This window comes from Chelonoidis abingdonii, chromosome 4, assembly GCF_003597395.2.
Source record: "Chelonoidis abingdonii isolate Lonesome George chromosome 4, CheloAbing_2.0, whole genome shotgun sequence".
In the NCBI taxonomy this organism is placed as follows: domain Eukaryota; kingdom Metazoa; phylum Chordata; order Testudines; family Testudinidae; genus Chelonoidis; species Chelonoidis abingdonii.
Window position 1 is genome coordinate 68922347 of NC_133772.1, and position 18444 is coordinate 68940790.

General features: G+C 40.7%; 1 protein-coding gene across 3 annotated transcripts in view; it reads right to left on the bottom strand.

Annotated features, from left to right (window-relative positions):
* Positions 1 to 18444, bottom strand: part of SHANK2 (SH3 and multiple ankyrin repeat domains 2) — a 673265-nt gene that overhangs the window by 438835 nt on the left and 215986 nt on the right. For all 3 annotated transcript variants that reach the window (XM_075065249.1, XM_075065248.1, XM_075065253.1), the window contains exon 12: positions 14716 to 14782. In XM_075065249.1, coding sequence (XP_074921350.1) covers positions 14716 to 14782 — 67 coding nt within the window. The remainder of the gene's footprint in view (positions 1 to 14715; positions 14783 to 18444) is intronic.

Sequence of the window (18444 nt, forward strand, 5' to 3'; positions counted from 1 at the left end):
ATGGCAAATCATGATCACAAACCCAGCTAGTTGCTAGAAGACTCAGGTAAGTAAATCTAAAACTGAGTAAAAACAATATGAAATTGCAATTGACTGTAGTACTATACATGAGAGACTTGTACTCCGAGGGCTAGGACCTGATTCCCGAAATATAAAAGCATTATAGCAGATGCCCATACCTAAAGACACTAAATTAGTTTAGAGACTGTCTGGATTTGTATCATACACAATTTCTTCCAAGGCTCTCAGATGTGTGGAAATTCCTGAGGTGACTACCAGAGAAAGATACAGTATGGACAATATGATGCAGCCATCACACATATCGAGAAGCTGGTGACCAACTATCCCATCCTGAAATATCATCGTGTGAACAAAGAGGCAACCATATAATGTGATGCCTGTGAGACAGGGCTTGGGGCATCACTCTTATAATAAAAGGGACTGCCAGTAGTTAGTCAAGATCACTAACTCTCTTTGTTCACACGGTGATATTTTAGGATGGGATAGTTTGCCTTCGCTTGATGTATCACATCTAAAATTTAGTCTGTATGCTCTTCAGGGCCAAGACTTTATCTTACTTTATATTTTAGGCACTATAAATAATGTTAATTATATGGTATATTTATTTGACAGCTGTTCATTTAAAAAGCTCCTATTTCATGGTGTTTCATATACAGTGTGACAATAAATGGTATGCACCAAAAATTAAATTCTTTTAATAGATATTCATTTGCAAGTCAATTTTCAATAGGATTGTAATATTTGGTGTACTATCGGAAGTTCATTCTATAAAGGAGATTCTTCATTAAATATTATTTTTGAGAGGACGCCTCCATAACAAGTATTCTTTTATATGAACTAAAATTTGGATCTGTAAGTAGCTGGCCCAAATAAAGAAGAAAAAAAGAGTTTCTTTGTATAATTAACGTTAAGCATTTCACCTACTTAACCTAATAACCAGGTAGAACAGCAAAATTAGTATGTGTGGGTGTTAAAAATGAAGGTACAAGCTTCTGATCTAATGTAAACATAGTGGAGCAAGGGAGACGGGCAGAGTAGCGCAGTCACTGACTGACTGAGGGCAAAGAGGAAATATATTGGTATGCAAAGAGACAATAATAGCAACCAGGGTACTAAAGTGACTGCTTTAGATGCCATTTGAATCTAATTTATTTAGAAGAAAAATATTAGTTTTTCTGCATGACAAAAAAGACATTATTTTATGTGGTAGGGCAGCCATATCATGAAAAGGTATCAATTTTTAAAACCACATCCATCTAAGGGCCTGCTCTAAATTCCATTAGACAACAAGCAACTCTCCGTTGGCCTGAATGGGAGTTGGACTGGACACTAAGTAATTCCAGTAACACGAATATTAAAGGCCAGACAAAGCGTCTTGCTATATCAAAGCCTGTCCCTGATAAATTCATGGATTAAAGGCCCAGATCCTGTATCTTACACCCTATAAGTAGTTCAGTGAGATTACTCAGAGTGCATAAATTTAAGCACGTGAACAAGTCTTTGCAGTCTTAATATTCTTCACCCCACTAAAATTGAATTAATATATTTTTCCTTTTGTCTTATTCTATGTTTACTTCTCTTATTGACTTGGTAATTTCTTTTGTTTTCCTTCCAAATTCTTTATCAAGAAATTTATCCTGATTGTTTTTTATTCCAGTGTCCTTATTCAACTTCTCTCACCTTTTGCTCCCATTGTAAATGGGAGGTTAAAGCCTTGGAACCTACAAACAACTTTCCATCGCTGGAAATTTTTAAATCAAGATTGGATGTTTTTCTAAAATATATACTTTAGTTCAGGGGTGGGCAAACTACGGCCCATAGGCTGGATTCAGCCTGCCAGCCATTTTAAGCCTGCCCTCAAGCTCCTGCTGGGGAGGTGGGATCTGGGGCTTGCCTCACTCCGGCACTGCAGCAGGGAGCAGGGTCGGGGTCCACTCCATATGGCTCCTAGAAGTTGTAGCATGGCCCTCCTCCGGCACACCAAACAGGGAGCAGGGTCAGGGTCCACTTCACATGGCTCCTAGAAGGAGCAGCATGGCCCCCTTCCGGCTCCTATGTGCTCCAATGGCCTCCTCCAGCACTCCAATGGGAGCTGCAGAGGCGGTGCCTGTGAACAGGACAGTGTGCAGAGCCACCTGGCTGCACAGAGCCACCTGGACGCACCTCTGAAAGAAGCTGGAGAAGGAACATGCTGCTGCTTCCAGGAGCTGCTAGAGGTAAGTGCTGCCTGGAGCCTGCATCCCTGAGCCTCTCCCGACACCCCAACCCCCTGCCACAGCCCTGATCCCCCTCCCACCCTCTGAACCCCTTGATCCAAGCCTAGAGCACCCTTCTGCACCCTAACCCTCTCATCCTCAGCCCCACCCCAGAGCCCTCACCCCCCAGCCAGAACCTGCACCCCTTCCTGCACCCCACCCTCCCTGCCCCAGCCCTGATCCCCCTCCTGCCCTCCATACCCCTCAGTCCCAGCCCAGAGCATCATCCTGCACCCCAAACTCCTCATCCTCAGCTCCACCCCAGAGCCTGCACCCACCAGCCAGATTCCTAACCCCTCCCGCACTTCACTTCCGCAACCCAGTCTGGAGCCCCCTCCCGCAACCTGAACTCTTCATTCCTGGCCCCACTCCAGAGTTGGCACCCCCAACCAGAGCCTGCACTCCACACACACCCCAACCCCAATTTTATGAGCACTCATGGCCCATCATACAATTTATTTTCCCAGATGTGGACCTCAGGCCAAAACATTTGCCCACTCCTGCTTTAGCTCAAACAGAAATTAATTCAAGGAACTCCAAAGTCCTGTGTTATGCAGAAGATCGGATTAAATGATCACACTGGTCCTTCCTGGATTTGTATGAAGGTGCATTAAAGGCCATTGCATTCCTACTAGTAGTTAGTGAAACCTCCCTCCATCCACTAACTTTCCTCCACTGCATCCCCCCCACACTTTTCTTTGTTTTGTTGTAGGAAACTTCAAGTTTAAATAATCTTGAACAGATTTCAGGTCCTAAATTAATGTAAAACAAACACAAACCCACCTTCTTTTACACCACCTCAATTTAAGCTACTCAGCCCAATTCAAATTTTCTCTATGAAAATAACTGGGTTTACACTTGTTTCTCCATTTCATGTGAGCTTTTCAACCTCACAGGAAATCATTACACAGTATGTAACAGTACAAAACAATCCACATTTAGAAAAGTCATATCCTGCCATACATTTTTCTTGTACACAATGAAGTCAATGTAGCTTCAATGGAGAAGGATCAGGCACATTATTCTGAGGGCCTGAGTCAGCAAGGTACTGAACTCCTCTAGAGATGTGCTAACTGCCTTCAACTCCCATTGATTTAAATGGGAGTTTAGGGTCCTCAGTGCCTCACAGGATTAGGCATTAAGTTGAAATTCACTCAAGTGCTTCTTCAGCTGTAAAAATAGAAGTTTACCAATGCAGAGCCCTTGTGATGATCCTTTGAACAAGGGGGAATTTCACCCCTTACTGAGCAGCCTAAAATCTTCACCAGAAGTTTTTCAACTTGGCTTAATATTACTTTCAAAATTCTGGGCCTAGCCAACTTCTAATAGTTTAACTCTAATTATCTGTTTAGTTGCAATGGCAGAATCATTTTAAGGATTTAATTCCCACCTTTATAGGATAATGTAACCCACCTACCTTCTTTTTTTGTGAAACAAGAACTTAATCTATGTCTTTAATAATAACAGTTTCACATACGACTTACTACGCTTTCCATTTTTGTCTCTCAGTGGTTATTACCAATTTCTTCTCATATGTTGCCTTGATATATACTTAAATCATATCTTTTCCTTTATTATACTTATGCTTATTTTTTTTATTCATATGGCATGTTTCACTGAATTGCAACTCAGATCTTTGTATATTCAATAACTTTGTATTTAGTAGCTTATATTTGTTGTACAGGCAAGTCTTATCTTATACGGGAGTTCCGTTCTGGGGTTAGCGCATAAACCAAAAACCGCATATTCTCAAAATTACATCCCCGCGGTGGGGAGCCTGGAGGAGCCCTTTAAATGCTGCCCCAGCCCAGCCGTTGGAGCTGCGGGCAGGATTTAAAGGGCTCCACAGGGCTTCCTGCCACAGTGGGGAGCCCGGAGGAGCCCTTTAAATCCTACCCACAGCTTTGGCAGCCAGGCTGGGGCTGGCATTTAAAGGGCCCGGAGCTCCATGGTGGCTGGAGGCTTGGGCCCTTTAGTTCGCTCCAGGGGCTACCAGCCACCTCTGCAGGTGGGAGCCCCCAGGATGAATTAAAGGCTCTGGGACTCCCAGCCACGGCTGGTGCCCCAGGACCTTTAAATCTTGAGACCACGCCTCTTCTGCTTGAGGCCACGCCCCCCAAGACTCCGGCTGTAAAGCTAAAATTGTGCATGTTAAATGCACGTAAGTTGCGACAGACCTGTATGTATTGACCCCAGAATGTCAGCCCACTGTACCTTACTCTGTAGGTCCTGATTCTGTAATCAGGTCCGTGAAGGAGAACCATTGCACCAGTTGAAGTCAATGGGAATAAGAGTCTGGCCAAAAAGATTAGATTGCAAGACCAGACCATAATGTTCTGAATTCTATTGCATTTATTCAGAGCTCAATATTTTCTCATTTCCTTTCTTACTTTCATTTTAGATTTGAGAATAAGCCTAACAAATCATAAGCAATAATTATGTACCATGTAATTTGGGACACACTGTACTCCAATTTCACATTAGATCAGTTCGAAGGATAAAAAAGTCTAAACTATAATTAATCTATTATCAATATCAAGGCCGGGTCTACTGTTTTTGCCACCCCAAGCAACGCACTGAATTGCCACTGCGATGGTGGGGGCAGTCTGTGTGCCATTAGGGCAGCACGCGCCTTTCTGCGGCAGCGGCAATTCAGCGGCAGCTTCTGACTTCAGCCAGAAGACAGAAGCTGCGCTACCGCGGACAGCTGAACATAGAAGCTGCTGCCAAATTGCCACCACTGCGGAAACACGCATGTTGCCCTAACGGTACACGGACTGCCCCTGCTGTCCGGAGCAGCAATTCGGCGCACTGCTTGGGGGCAAAAACACATGGACTGCTGCCCCAAGCACCTGCTTGGAATGCTGGTGCCTGGAGCAGGCCCTGATCAATATGCAACTTCATATATTTTAATATGCACAAGAACTAAACTAAATTTAAAACAAAGATCAGCCAGAAATATACGGTTTCTGAAAATAATGTTTATGTTTCAAAATTGATGTACATTGTGCATCTATTGCATGTCTACGTGCTAGCATACATAGAGAAAAACCTTACTTATGATCAAAGGGACAAGGAAACTACTGTATCTTACTCAAAGTCTGATCCTAGTAGGTAAGACAGGTACACTAACTGATAAACAACCAATTTTTCAATTTGCTCATTTATATAGTCTGACAAAATGTGTCAAATGAATTGCTCTATTCCTTGGTATCATTTGATAATAACTAATAAGTGATGGCAACAATCGATTTATTTCCTATTTTAATCAATAGCTTATTTTGATGAGAACCAAATTTAGAAGATATTAATGTGAAGTTTTCCTATGGATATTAGCAATGAATATTCATTTATGGTAGGGGCTAACAGACTACAATTAGAAGAGATTACAAAAGATGAAGAGTATCTATAGTACAATATGTAGCATATATTTAAAATGGTGACTGATACAGATCTCAATGTCGCTGCCTTTATATTTATTTTAATAACATTGTGCTTTTCCATGAGAAAATACTGTATAGCGTATGAAACAGGTTAAGATTAATCTGATAGCGATGTTCATTTGACATTTATTACATACTTGCATCCCTTCTTGTTCTATTAAATAACATGATTTTTTTGTCTTTTGATACACTATACCTTTTTTTTTAAGCTTTTATTGGTTTAAATGTGTTTTTTTATAACTGGCTTAGACAATATGCTGCAGGAGTCTGATCTGTAAAAATTTAACTGCTAAATGTCTGTTAAAAATAAACAAACAATATGTATTGGACCTGATAGTATTTAATTTAAATATTTGCAACTGAAGAGCCAACAATATTGACTTCAATTACTCTAATCTAATTAAAGAAAATAGGTTAGAAAAGCAAATTTATCATGAAAAAACATATCATTGCTATTTAAAAGCAGTTATTCTGTTTATTTAACAATAAAATGCATGTTTCATCTTAAACAGTGCCAATGCTAATAAAAACAAATTATTTGTCTTAGGGATGATAAGTGATGTTGTTTTTAATTCTAAAGCAATTGTCCTATACTAAATATATATTTTAAAGAATAAGCTTAATATATTAGCAGACTTTTGGCATTCACAAAAATTATTAAATTACAAAAAAAATCTGCTTGAAAAACCCACAAACCATCACACATTCACATCTCTGCATAATTATAGAGGAATACAGGAACTCAGACCTGAAGCCTAGCAACAGTATCCAAGTATTAGTTAGTCTGCTAATCAACTACCAAAAGCTCACACACCAGCTCAATGTGTTTCATATTTTAAAAACACACACACACACACACACAAAACCCTCTTGCTTTTATCATCAGACTTGCTGGAGGACAAGATGTATGGTATAAACAAACCTTGTTCACTTGAAGAAGAACAACCCATGTCATTTAATCCATCTGATAATTCATCTCATCACAAGAGCCAAGGCAAAAAGAGAGAGAGATTTAAAAATAGGTTATCCGAGTCAAAGGATTATCAGCTTGCAACATATTTAATATCTGCATAACTGTATCTAATGAGAGCTTCAGGACTTCTATATATATTATTGTTGTTTTTTTGTATCTCCATCCTATAGAAGCCATGGTAAATGCTGTATAGCAAATGCTTTCTAAACCTCCTGTGCTCATTTACTTGCAGACAGCTGTAGGCTGGATGAAAACAATCAGGGATTAACTTTTCTATTCATCACATCTTTTAATCCATTACTTTCCCTTAGCTTGGAAAATAAATAAATAAATGAATAACTAAAATAAGACAGTACAACTAATTAAAGGAAGTATGAAAACGGGTGCTAATCTGTAACATGTAACTGCTGTGCAGTTCATGAAGATAGTATTGTACAACAGATGTGATGTCTCTTTCAAAATAGAGAAATTAATGGAACTGTATAAGCACAGAGCTGCAAGATATTTCTAGATTCCAAGGAGTTTCAAAATATGTAATCATTCAAATACGGTGTTTTAATATGTTTATCATCCCTGGAAAATCTCATTAGGGAGCATCTTGGATTAAAGTAAATTGAGTGACGTACTGAGTGTTATGAGGCTTTTGCCTCACAGTAACAACTTTTCTTGCCTTACAAAAATACTTTCAACTTGTTTCAAACACAGTTACTCCAGAAGAATAATTGACATGAGAATTTTTAATTTACCTTTTGGATATCTGAAGAAAAAAAAAGATTCTCTACTGTTTAGAACCTTATTTAACAAGAAATACAATGATAGGACAATTTACTTTTAATCCCTCAGTGTTAACCTTTTCCCTCTCCCCTCTGAATACTTTATCTCTTACATGGATTAGGTTTTCCAAAATGGCACCCACTCCTGTTAGAAGTAAGACTGCTCTGAACATCCCCTTTTAATACCAGTGAGTTTCTTATGGTACATGAGTTATTTTCAAGAGTCTTTTTTTGTGTTTGAAAACTGGTAGTGTCCAACCTAAGAAATATATAGCAGTTTGTGATCTGGTAGATAATTGTTTTCCTGTTGGTGACTGCCACAGAAAAGTCATCAAGTTACAGAATATACTAACGGGAATGTAGAGTTACTTAAGCTTAATTGACAATAGGTGGAAGGAAAAGCAGCAAGGTATCTCCATTAAGCAAAAGAAAAATCTAATGATCTGAGCAGCAAAGGCATGGGTGAATGAGTCCACACAACTGTTCAGATGTTTTAATGGGAATCTTACCTAAGGGGTTGTATATGGGAAGCTCTAGGGGCTCTGCAAAAGGACTCTGTCAGGGTTCCCTCCCCATTCTGAACTCTGGGGAACAAATGTGAGGACCCACATGAAAGACCCCTCTAAGCTTATTTCTACCAGCTTAGGTTAAAAATTTCCCCAAGGCACAAACCCCTTCCTTGTTCTTGGACGGTATTGTTGCCACCACCAAGTGGTTTAGACAAAGATTCAGGAAAAGAACCACTTGGAGTTCCTATTTCCCCAAAATATGTCCCCCAGTCCCTTCATCCCCTTTGCTGGGAGGCTTGAGAATAATATGCTAACTGATAGGTTAACAAAGTGAGCACAGACCAAACCCTTGAGGTTTTAGAACATTAAAAATCAATCCAGTTCTTAAAAGAAGAACTTTATTATAAAGAAAAAAGTAAAAGAATCACACCTGCAAAATCAGAATGGAAGATAACTTTACAGGGTAATAAAAAGATTTAAAACACAGAGGATTCCCCTCTAGGCTCAACTTCAAAATTACAAAAACAAGTATAAACCTCCCTCTTAGTATAGGGAAAATTCACAAGCTCAAACAAAAGATACTCTAACATATTTCCTTGCTATTACTTACAATTTCTGTAATCTTAGATGTATCATTTAGGAGCTGGTTTACCTGCTTGGTCTCTCTCTTTGTCCCAAGAGGGAACCAACAAAAAGAGCACAAACAAAACATCCCACCCCCATTTGAAAGTATCTTCTTTCTCCATTTGGTCCTTCTAATCAGTGCCAGCTAGGTTAATTGAACTGATTAACCACCTTACAGGTAAGTGATTCTGTACCTCTGGCTAGGAGAGATTTTATGTTACTTGCATACATAAAGGTTGTTACCCTTCCCTTTATATTTATGACAGGCTCCATGGAACTCAAACTTGTCACATGTAGGAACACCATTGTTTTCACACAACATATACATACAACATGGAAATTGAGGCAGAATTTGGCCATCTGACTCCTTCTCATCCCTGGATTACCAATAATAGCTGTAAGTAGAGGATCTGATATTGCAACCTTCACTTAAGCCAAACTGCCCTGGAAATGAAGTGGAATTTTGCTTGAGTAAGGGATATAGTGCTGGACCCACAGAATGAAAGCTGATGCCATCTTTGCAGGAAAAGAGAAAACACAATCCAGCTTCATATTAGTCATTTTCTATTGGATTGGAAAATGCCTATAAACTCCATCAGTAACAAGAGGGCATCTTCTTAGCATTGCTCATTGGGGCTGGTCCAGACCCATGAAGAGCCCTTTGCAAAGCCATTAATTGGGTTCTCCCTCTGGATTGAAAGGTCCAAGGTTTGGTGTCTGACTTCCTACCTACCCCACTCTAAAAGTCTATGAAACGTTAGGTGGTGGGAAGGGAATAGGATACAGGAACAGGTGACATACCCAGAAGTAAAGTGTTTGTGTTTGCTTATGTAGGACATTAGGAGAACAGTGGACTGAGATTTCCTTTTTCATAGGAGGAGAGATCTGCAATGTGTGCCAGCTCATACTACTATAAAAGCAGCAATATCCTGACTTCCTAGTGGACTCATGTTATAATCACTGCTACTGAACAAAGCAACTCATTCTTTACAACATGTTGTACAGGACCATGAATGGTAAACATCACACTACGGGTGCCAGGTCTCCATGATTGCAGGTTTGGCAGCATTACCTGACACAGCCCTGTAGCTATTACTGATATAGTACAAGACTACCACCTAATGACTTCTGTGTGGAATGTACATATGTTTTCCAATTCCTGTTGCAATAGTCTGGGGCAGGAAAATGGTCTAAGAGGCACATTAATTAGTAAATGTAAAAACATCCTTGACTGGGTCCTTCTCCAAAGATTACAGATCACAAGCGATTAATAATTATGCACATTTGAAATGCCTCAATTGTAGAAATCTAAAAACTTGTTTCTGTCAGGATAAAAGAAAACCTGCTCATGAAGTCATTGAAATTAGGTCCAATCTGCCATTTCCTGTCTAGAGTAAATAATTAAAATAGAGCATCCCTGAGATGGCACACCTGCGAAAGAGAAGGGTGGACTTTTTTAGACAAATCTTGATTGCCATTTGTATTAGCTAGATGCCTATTACATTTTGATTTAAGGAAGTATCAATAGCCACACAGAGTCTACCAAGACTACCAAGAGTTAGAAGATTGCTGGCTTTATTCTTCAGAAAAATAAAGGCTGGGATTTGTTCCAGTGCCTGTTTTGTAGTTGGAGAATCCTATCATATATTCTAAGCAGTCAGTGTTCAATTTCCATCTCTCACTTGCCACCTGAGAGAAAAGTTCTGAAATATATGAAGTTTAAATCCTGTATCTATAAATACTGAAGTCCCTTTCTTCCTATAAGCAGACATGATGTGTTGTTTTTCTGTTTTGTTTTGTCATCTTAAGATAATGCAAATACATTTTCCACAGGCTTTAAAACTAAAAGCTCATTCCACATTAATGGCTCCTTTCCTTTTTTTTTTTTAAACAGCAAAACAAAAATGCATGAGATTGATAATAATTGGGTTGTGTTAGTAGCTTTACTACTTTTGTCTGCTTCCTATAACCACTGAACTCCATATCCTCCAACCATTCAAAGATCTTCCACTAGACAAGAACATAACATAAGAATGGCCACACTGGGTCAGACCAATAGTCCATCTAGCCCAGTGTCCTGTCTTCCGACAGTAGCCAATGCCAGGTGCTTCAGAGTGAATGAAAAGAACAGGTAATCATCAAATGACCCACCCCACTGCCCATTCCCAACTTCTGGCAAACAGAGGCTAGGGACACCATCCCTGCCCATTGATGGACCTATCTTCCATGAATCCTCCATGTCCCAGGGACACACATGGCAAGGTTCTTAGATTCCTAAATGTTTCCCAAGTTTGGAGGATGGACATCCACTTTAATGAAGAGTTATTGTTAAATAGGTATAAAATGTGTTTTAATAACCTTGCTCAATTTCAGGAACTTTTCTAAAATAGAGGACATTTTTCTAGAGATGTCAGATAATAAACTTCCTTAAAAGATCTCCTAATCTGAATCATCCCTCTTATCTTCATCAGGATGTTGAATTGAAACTTATTCTTTTCAACCACTCCTCAGCTGTTTGATGGTCATTTTTTCCATCATGAAGCCTCCTGACTTTAAAAAGGAGAAATACTCATATGGAAATATGTCTGACCTCAGCCAAAAGAGAGATGAAGATAATGGGTAATAATACTCCCAGTATAAACAAAGGCCAAGTAGGTGAAATTTAAACACCAGCATTGCTCTATATGTTCAGCATCATAGAAGCTCCATTCTCATTCTTTATTTCAGTTTTTTTCACTCAGTATCCTGCTTTGTCCACATTGTGGAACTATTCCAGAAATATACATTTTTGTGACTTCACTATTAAAAAGTCATGTTAAAAATGTTAAAGGAAAAGTATCTCTGTTAAATCAAAGTTAATGTGAAGAAATTCGAACAAGTAATGCTTACTCTTTATCAAAGCCACTACCATCATACCTATCCACCTACTTAGTACCAGCACTTAGTACCAAGATGTCTCACAAGCATTGATGAATTTATCTTCACAACACCCATGCGAGGAAATGAAGCATCACTATCTCCATTTTACAGAAGAGGAACAAAGGCATCAAGGGAGGTTAAGAGTGACTTTCCCAGTGTCACAAAGAAAGTCTGTGTGACAGCCAGAAATTAAACTCAGATCTCCTGAATCCTGCTCAAGTGCCTAAGCCACAAGGCAATCCTTCCTTTCCTGGATTGAGTCTCATCCAGCTACTTTTCAGCTACATTCCATTTTCCGTCATATACTGAGACAACTGGGAAACAACACTGTCCATGCTTGATGAGAAAATAATGTGGAGCTGAGCATTAATCATGTATTGAGGACATTGCAGCAGTGGAGTCATGGGCTGCATGTAGGTTGATCTCTTTTCAGTAATGGGGCCTTTGCCCTGTAATTAATAATTTATACTCTGCTTTTTCTTGATTTCTTTCTTGTACTATGTACAATTTTTTAAAAAAGAGAATAAACTATGTGCAGAAAAATGTAATACTTCTTTGTGTACGGAAGAATTGGACAAAACCACAATATTAAAAAGCAACACTGCAGGAATAAATTGTAACATTTGAATTAGCCCTATTGACTGCTTTCATTTTAACATCTTTACAAAGATGTAGAACCATCAAAAATCATTTGTAAGCACAGGGTAATAAGATAACATGCTCATTAGGGATAGGCGATTGGTTCTTTTTCAGCACCTGCTTGACCTCATCAGCTTGACTTTTTCAAACCAGCACTGGTTGTAAATGCAGAAAGAAGAAAAAGAAACTAACTGAAGGAAGCTGTTTTCAGTGCACCACCATGTTAAATACAGGGCTATCTAGAAGGCTTAAGTTTTATGCAAGTCTCTTCAGTTTTGTCCAATAACCACATATCTTGGAAAAAATAAACAAAGAATATCACATGAGATTAAAACTCATGATATCTGATCTAGTTTTCAACTGCAAGCAATGAGCACAGAAGAGCCAATCAGAAAGGGGGTTGTAAAGATGGCTTTAATCCACATTTGTATTCCTGCAACCCTGGACGGGATATGAGCTGTGCCAGTGCCCCAGCATAACTGAGGCTTTGTCAACACACAGTCTTGCACTAGTTAGTTAAACCAGTGAAAATGATTGTGTGAACACACTTATTTCAGTATGTATGGCTTTTTTGGTTTAGCTTGAACCTGTTTCTAACTAATGAACTAAACTGAAATAAACCGAAAGAGTGTAAACCGAAATAAGAGTTTCCAAACAGTCCTTTGAATCAGTTAATCTAAGTAAGTTTAAAATCCCATATTAAATTAAACCCATGCTATTTTATATGTAATCAATCTCCTCAAGCAGCTTCAAGGCTGTTCTAAAGCAGCATTTTTCAAAGTTCAGGTTGCGACCCACTACTGGGTCGCAACAAGTAAGGCACTAGGTCGCTCTGGTAAGCACCGTCGACCAGGATGTTAAAAGTCCCGTTGGCAGTGCTGCCCAGCTAAGCTAGCGCCTACCTGTTCCAACATCACGCTGCACCCCAGAAGTGGCCAGCAGTGGGTCTGGATTCTAGGCAGGGGGCTCTGCGCACTGCTCCCACCCCAAGCACCAGCTCCGCACGCTCATTGGCTGGTTCCTGGCCAATGGAAGCTGGGAGGAGGGGCAGTGCCTGTGGGTGAGAGCAATGCAGAGCCACTTACGCGCCTCCACCTAGGAGCTGGACCTGCTGCTGACCACGTCAGGTGTACTGCGGACCACAGTGCCAGGACAGGTGGGAAATCTGTCTCTGCACCCCAGCTGTGCCACGGACCGGGAGCTGCCGGAGGTAAATCTGTGCCCCAATCCCGCACCCCAATCCTCTGCCCCAGCTGTGAGTCCCCCCCAAACCTTTCATGCCCAGCCCCACCCCAGAGCCTGCACCCCCAGCCCAGACGGGGGAGGGTGATGCCTGTAGGCGAGAGCCGAGTGAGCCGCTTGCGCACCTCTGCGAAGAAGCTGGACCCACTGCTGGCTGCTTCAAGAACAGCGTGGTCCGCAGTGCCACGACAGGCAGGAAGCCTACCTCTGGCACCTCAGCTAGGCCACTGACTGGGTGCCACCAGAGGTAAGTCAGCGTCCAACTACACTTCCCAATCCCCCACCCCAGCCCTGAGCCCTCCAACCCAAAATCCCTTCCTGCACCCTAAACCCCTCATCTCTGGCCCCACCCCAGAGCCTGCACTCCATAGCCCAGAGACCTGACCCCCTCCCACACCCCAACCCCTGCTCCAGCCCCCCCAAACCTGGAGCTCTGCCTACACTCCAAACTCCTCATCCCCAGCCACACTCCAGAGCCTGCACCTCTAGCCCACAGCCCTGACCTGCTCCTGCATCTCAACCCCTTGACCCATCCCATAGCCCCCTCCCACATCCTGAACCCCTCATTCCCAGTCCCGCCCTGCAGCCCTCACCCCAACCCTCTGCCCTAGCCTTGAGCCCCTCCCACACCAAAATCCCTCATCCCCAGCTTCGTTGGATCACGGGCATCAACAATTTTCTTCAACTGGGTCCCCAGAAAAAAAGTTTGAAAACCACTGTTGTAAAGTATGTGTACCCCAAGGGGCTATCACAGGAGATTACCTCAGACATCCTCCTTTCCTCTCAGCCACTCTCTATTTGCTGCAGTTAGAGGGCATGGCATATGGCAGGAAGTGCCATGCAGGTCCTAACCAGTGGAGGATCTCTGTGTTGAGGTGATCCTCCTGTGATCAGCTACACCAGTTCTAGCACTGCTTTGCACTGGTGACACAGTGCACAGCAGCCTTGCTGAAGGGGAGAATCTGGCCCTTTCTGGCGTGTGTGTGTGTGTGTGTGTGTATATATATATTTGTCCAAAACTGATCACACCTACTCAGAACATATCTATCATCCAGCAGTGGTACTTATATTCAATTTTCTAAAACAAAGACTCTCTGAAAAACAATTCGGCCTTTTTTCCTATTTCTTCACATTTTAGAAAATGGAAGATAAACTTAGAATATTTCTCTGTATCGACTGCACATTCAGCCTTCTGATTATATTTCACATAAAACCAGATTTAACTGTTCTTTATAGGATTTTAATCTGGATTTAAAGATTCCAATCAACATTTCATAAAGCTTTTCATTGTCACTAGTTTGTAAATATTTTACTTACCAATATCTGTTTCCTTGTGATTTTTGATATATTCAGCCAGCTCAAAATTTCCTGCTATTATGGCCACCTAAAAGATTGTAAAATAGCTCAAATTGATATGTGCTCAGAGTCATACACTGACATATATACATGTTACATTATACAGAGATAGATATTGGTACACACAACATAAATTTATTGTTCCATGTAACAAAATGGGATAAAGTGCATTTACTTTGCATCTTTGACCCTCTCTCCTCCATGCACATATTATTATATTTATGTTAATTTGCTGAAACATAATACAAAGAAACAGAAATCTCGTATCATAGACACATACAAAGTAGGGTCTTCTGCAATGGGAGCAGAGATAAAAATGGAGCCCAGACAGGGCCACCCCTTTCAACCCAGAACTGTGAAGGGGAGACCCATCATTATAGGGGTACTAGGACCCAGGTGATGCCTCCCCTCTCCTTGCCTTCTACTTGGGCTTGGGAGAAAGCTGCAAAGAGGAGCCAGACAGTCACAGCAGCCAATAGGAGCAGAAGCAGCCAAAGCAAGGACCTTTCATCCTTTGAAGAACTTTCTCCAGTTTTGACTGGACTTTCTCTGCCCTGTGCTGATTCGCTGTTTGCTCCACCATCTCCATCTCCATCTGCCTCACAGTCTCTTCATCTCAGCATCATTCCTCTTCCTCACTTCCCTGTCCCACACACCACCTTCCCTTCAATGTCCTCTTCTCCCTTCCCTTTAGCTAATCCCTTTTATTAAACACACCCAAAAAACATAAATAAATAAAACATCATGGAATTAACGTGACATTTTCCATCATAACATTTGTGTCTCTGTTTGCATGTTATAACCCTTTCCCCCACCATGTATCTGTCTTCTCTATTTAGATTGTAATCTCTTCAGGGCAAGGACATATTTTTCATTTTCTCTTTGTACAGTGCCTAGCATAATGTGGTGATGGACCATGACTAGCACCCCTAGGCTCTATTGTACTACAAATAATAAATAATCTTAATAACAACAATAAACCATCTCATTAAACCATATTCACTTCACATATTAAAAAAAACCTTCTGAAGGGGCTTACGAGAATGGTAAATGGATAGGGACCCTTTCGTGTCTAGTGCCAGCTCCAGTTATTCCAGATGAGTATCACATGCAGCATCTCTACTTTTTTCTGTGGAGACTCTGAACCCAGAAATTTAAGACACTGTTTTCCCCTGATTGTTCCTATCTCCCTTCCCTGAGAAGAGAAGCAGGGATTGCAATGGGGAAATGAGAGAGGGCCATAGAAGCAGTATTACCAGCCACAAACAATCAAATATCATGAATCAGATACCAAAAAAAAACATTAGATTGCCTTAAAATCATATTTTTAAATATATAAATAAATATATTAAAATAATACATACTTTTGTTTTTTACCTGCCTTCCAACTGTTAAGCCTTTTGGGGAAGCTACCCACTCTAAATTCGACCTTAAGGGTATTTCTACGCTGCAATTAAAAACTCATGGCTGGCCTGTCCCAGCTGACTCAGGCTCAAAGGGTTTGGGCTAAGGGTCTGTTTAACTGTGTTGCAAAAGTTCTGGGGCTCTACCACTTCAAAGAGCCCTAGAGCCGGGGCTCCAGCCCAAGCCCAAATGTCTATATTGTAAATAAAACAGACCCTTAACCTGAGTCCTCTGAGTGCATTGACTAAATAATGCGAATATCTCTATTGTCTATGAGCAGGGGTACTCACTCACACTCTTGTAACCCTTTTCCTTTTTCCCACTCTTGCCCCCAATATTTTTTCACCTTTCAGGGATCTCATTGCCTCTTTACGTCAGTCAGAATCACCCTTTCTCCAGACAGCTGCCTGGCTTCTCTCCTATTGGGAACAATGGGAAGTAGTGGACATCTTTCTTCTGAGTAGTAAAAACTGCCACATGTATTGGTTATAGAGAAAAGATGGTCATCTTAGCTGAGGATGGTCATCTTAGCTCAGGGCTATTACAACAATGAGAACAAGTGGCCATTTTGAAACAGGAGAGAACTTTGGAAATTTACTGCTAAGGGAGAAGAGTTTATTCACTAGCTCTGCTAGCTCATAAAATGTCAGACGATGAAGTAAATACATTTTAAAAAAAAAGTATCTGAGATGTTCTCAAGAGTGTGAGATGTATAAAGTTTGGAGTTTGTGTAGGCAGTGATTGTTTTAGGTATTATACCAAAAAAAGGTGAGACTCAGCAGAACAAATTTTGTAAAGTGCTCACTTTTAAAAATTACACTCAAACTAATAAATAATTTATTTAAAATCCCCCCAGGAAAAGTTACTCACAGATTATGTCTATAAATTTGAAGAAGATACGCTGTATTGTGTATAGAAAACAGAGTTTGAATTCCTACTGTAAATTAAAAACTCAGTGTAACCTAACCAACACCTCCGTATATATAAATGTAAAAAAAAAATGCATTTATTTTCTACAATTTTAGATAAGCCCAAATTATGTGTACAGTATTCATCATTCTGCTATTAGTGCAGTCTCAAACATTTGCACCATATGTTTGGGCCTTAGGGTGAACGTGCAACCATGTATTCTTACTTTAACTTTGGAAAAAGTCTCATTAATACTTATGAATATGGTTGTTTGAACCAAGGATGGGGGAACTGGTTCAGAAAAAATAAAAAGTGGTTGCTTCCTTTTCCCCTCTCCTCAAATCCCAACATATATGGCCATGGCTACTTTGCTGAGACATTCCTGAAGGCCTGAAACTGTCTCTCCGTTACTCTCCTCCCTCCCAACCTGACACACATAAATATCTTTGAAGATTCAGTTTTGAGACCAGACGTTCTGATTATCCCCCTCCCCTAAGGCCCTCCCCTACCCGTTTGCTCCTCTCCGCCCCACCCCCGAGGAAACCCCCTGCCCACTGCTCTCCTCTGCTTTTTCCCCGGGGGCCCCCACATGCTCACCTGCTGCTCACTCCTCTCTATCCCCTCCTCCAAGTACCTCCCTCCCAAAGCTCACTCCTTTCTGCTCCCCCCACCTAAAGGGTGAGCAGCAGGTGCCTCAGGGGAAGAGGACTAGTGGGGATGAGACCTCAGGGTGGAGTGCAGGCGGGGTCAGAGTCCGTGTGTGCTGAGCAACTCCTATTTTTTTTCTGGGGTGCATGAGCCCCAGAGCACTCACAAAGTCGGCACCAATGCTTTTTATCATTTATCATGGTTTAAGAGTTAAGTGTATGCAGTTTGGGGTCTAACTTCCACTAGCTGGTTATTAATTGACAGTTGAAGTCCTCCACACAAGCCACTATTGCCTAAATATCTCACAATAACAAATATATTTCCAATATACCTCTTTTTGTTAGAGCACCAAATGAAGCCCAAAAGGTAAAAGGTTGTACGTGCTGCCTGCCATGTTCACATCATAAACATTTCAAATGTTTTCATCTATTTAGTCTCCATTTTTCTCTGTAAATTATTTCATAGTCACTTAAATTATACGGTCCACTGTAAAAGCTTGATGTAATAATTATGATTTCTTACAGGAAACACATTTCTTACTTAGATTTTAAACTCTTTGGGGCAGATGTCATTTTTTTGTTCTGTATTTGTACTGTGCCTAGCACAATTGAGTTCTGGTCCATGACTAGGGCTCCTAGGCAGTATGGTAATACAAATAACTTTTCAGAATATTATTAAACCAGAAGATATTGAGGATGTTTGAAAAAATGAACAGCAGCCAAGCATAAA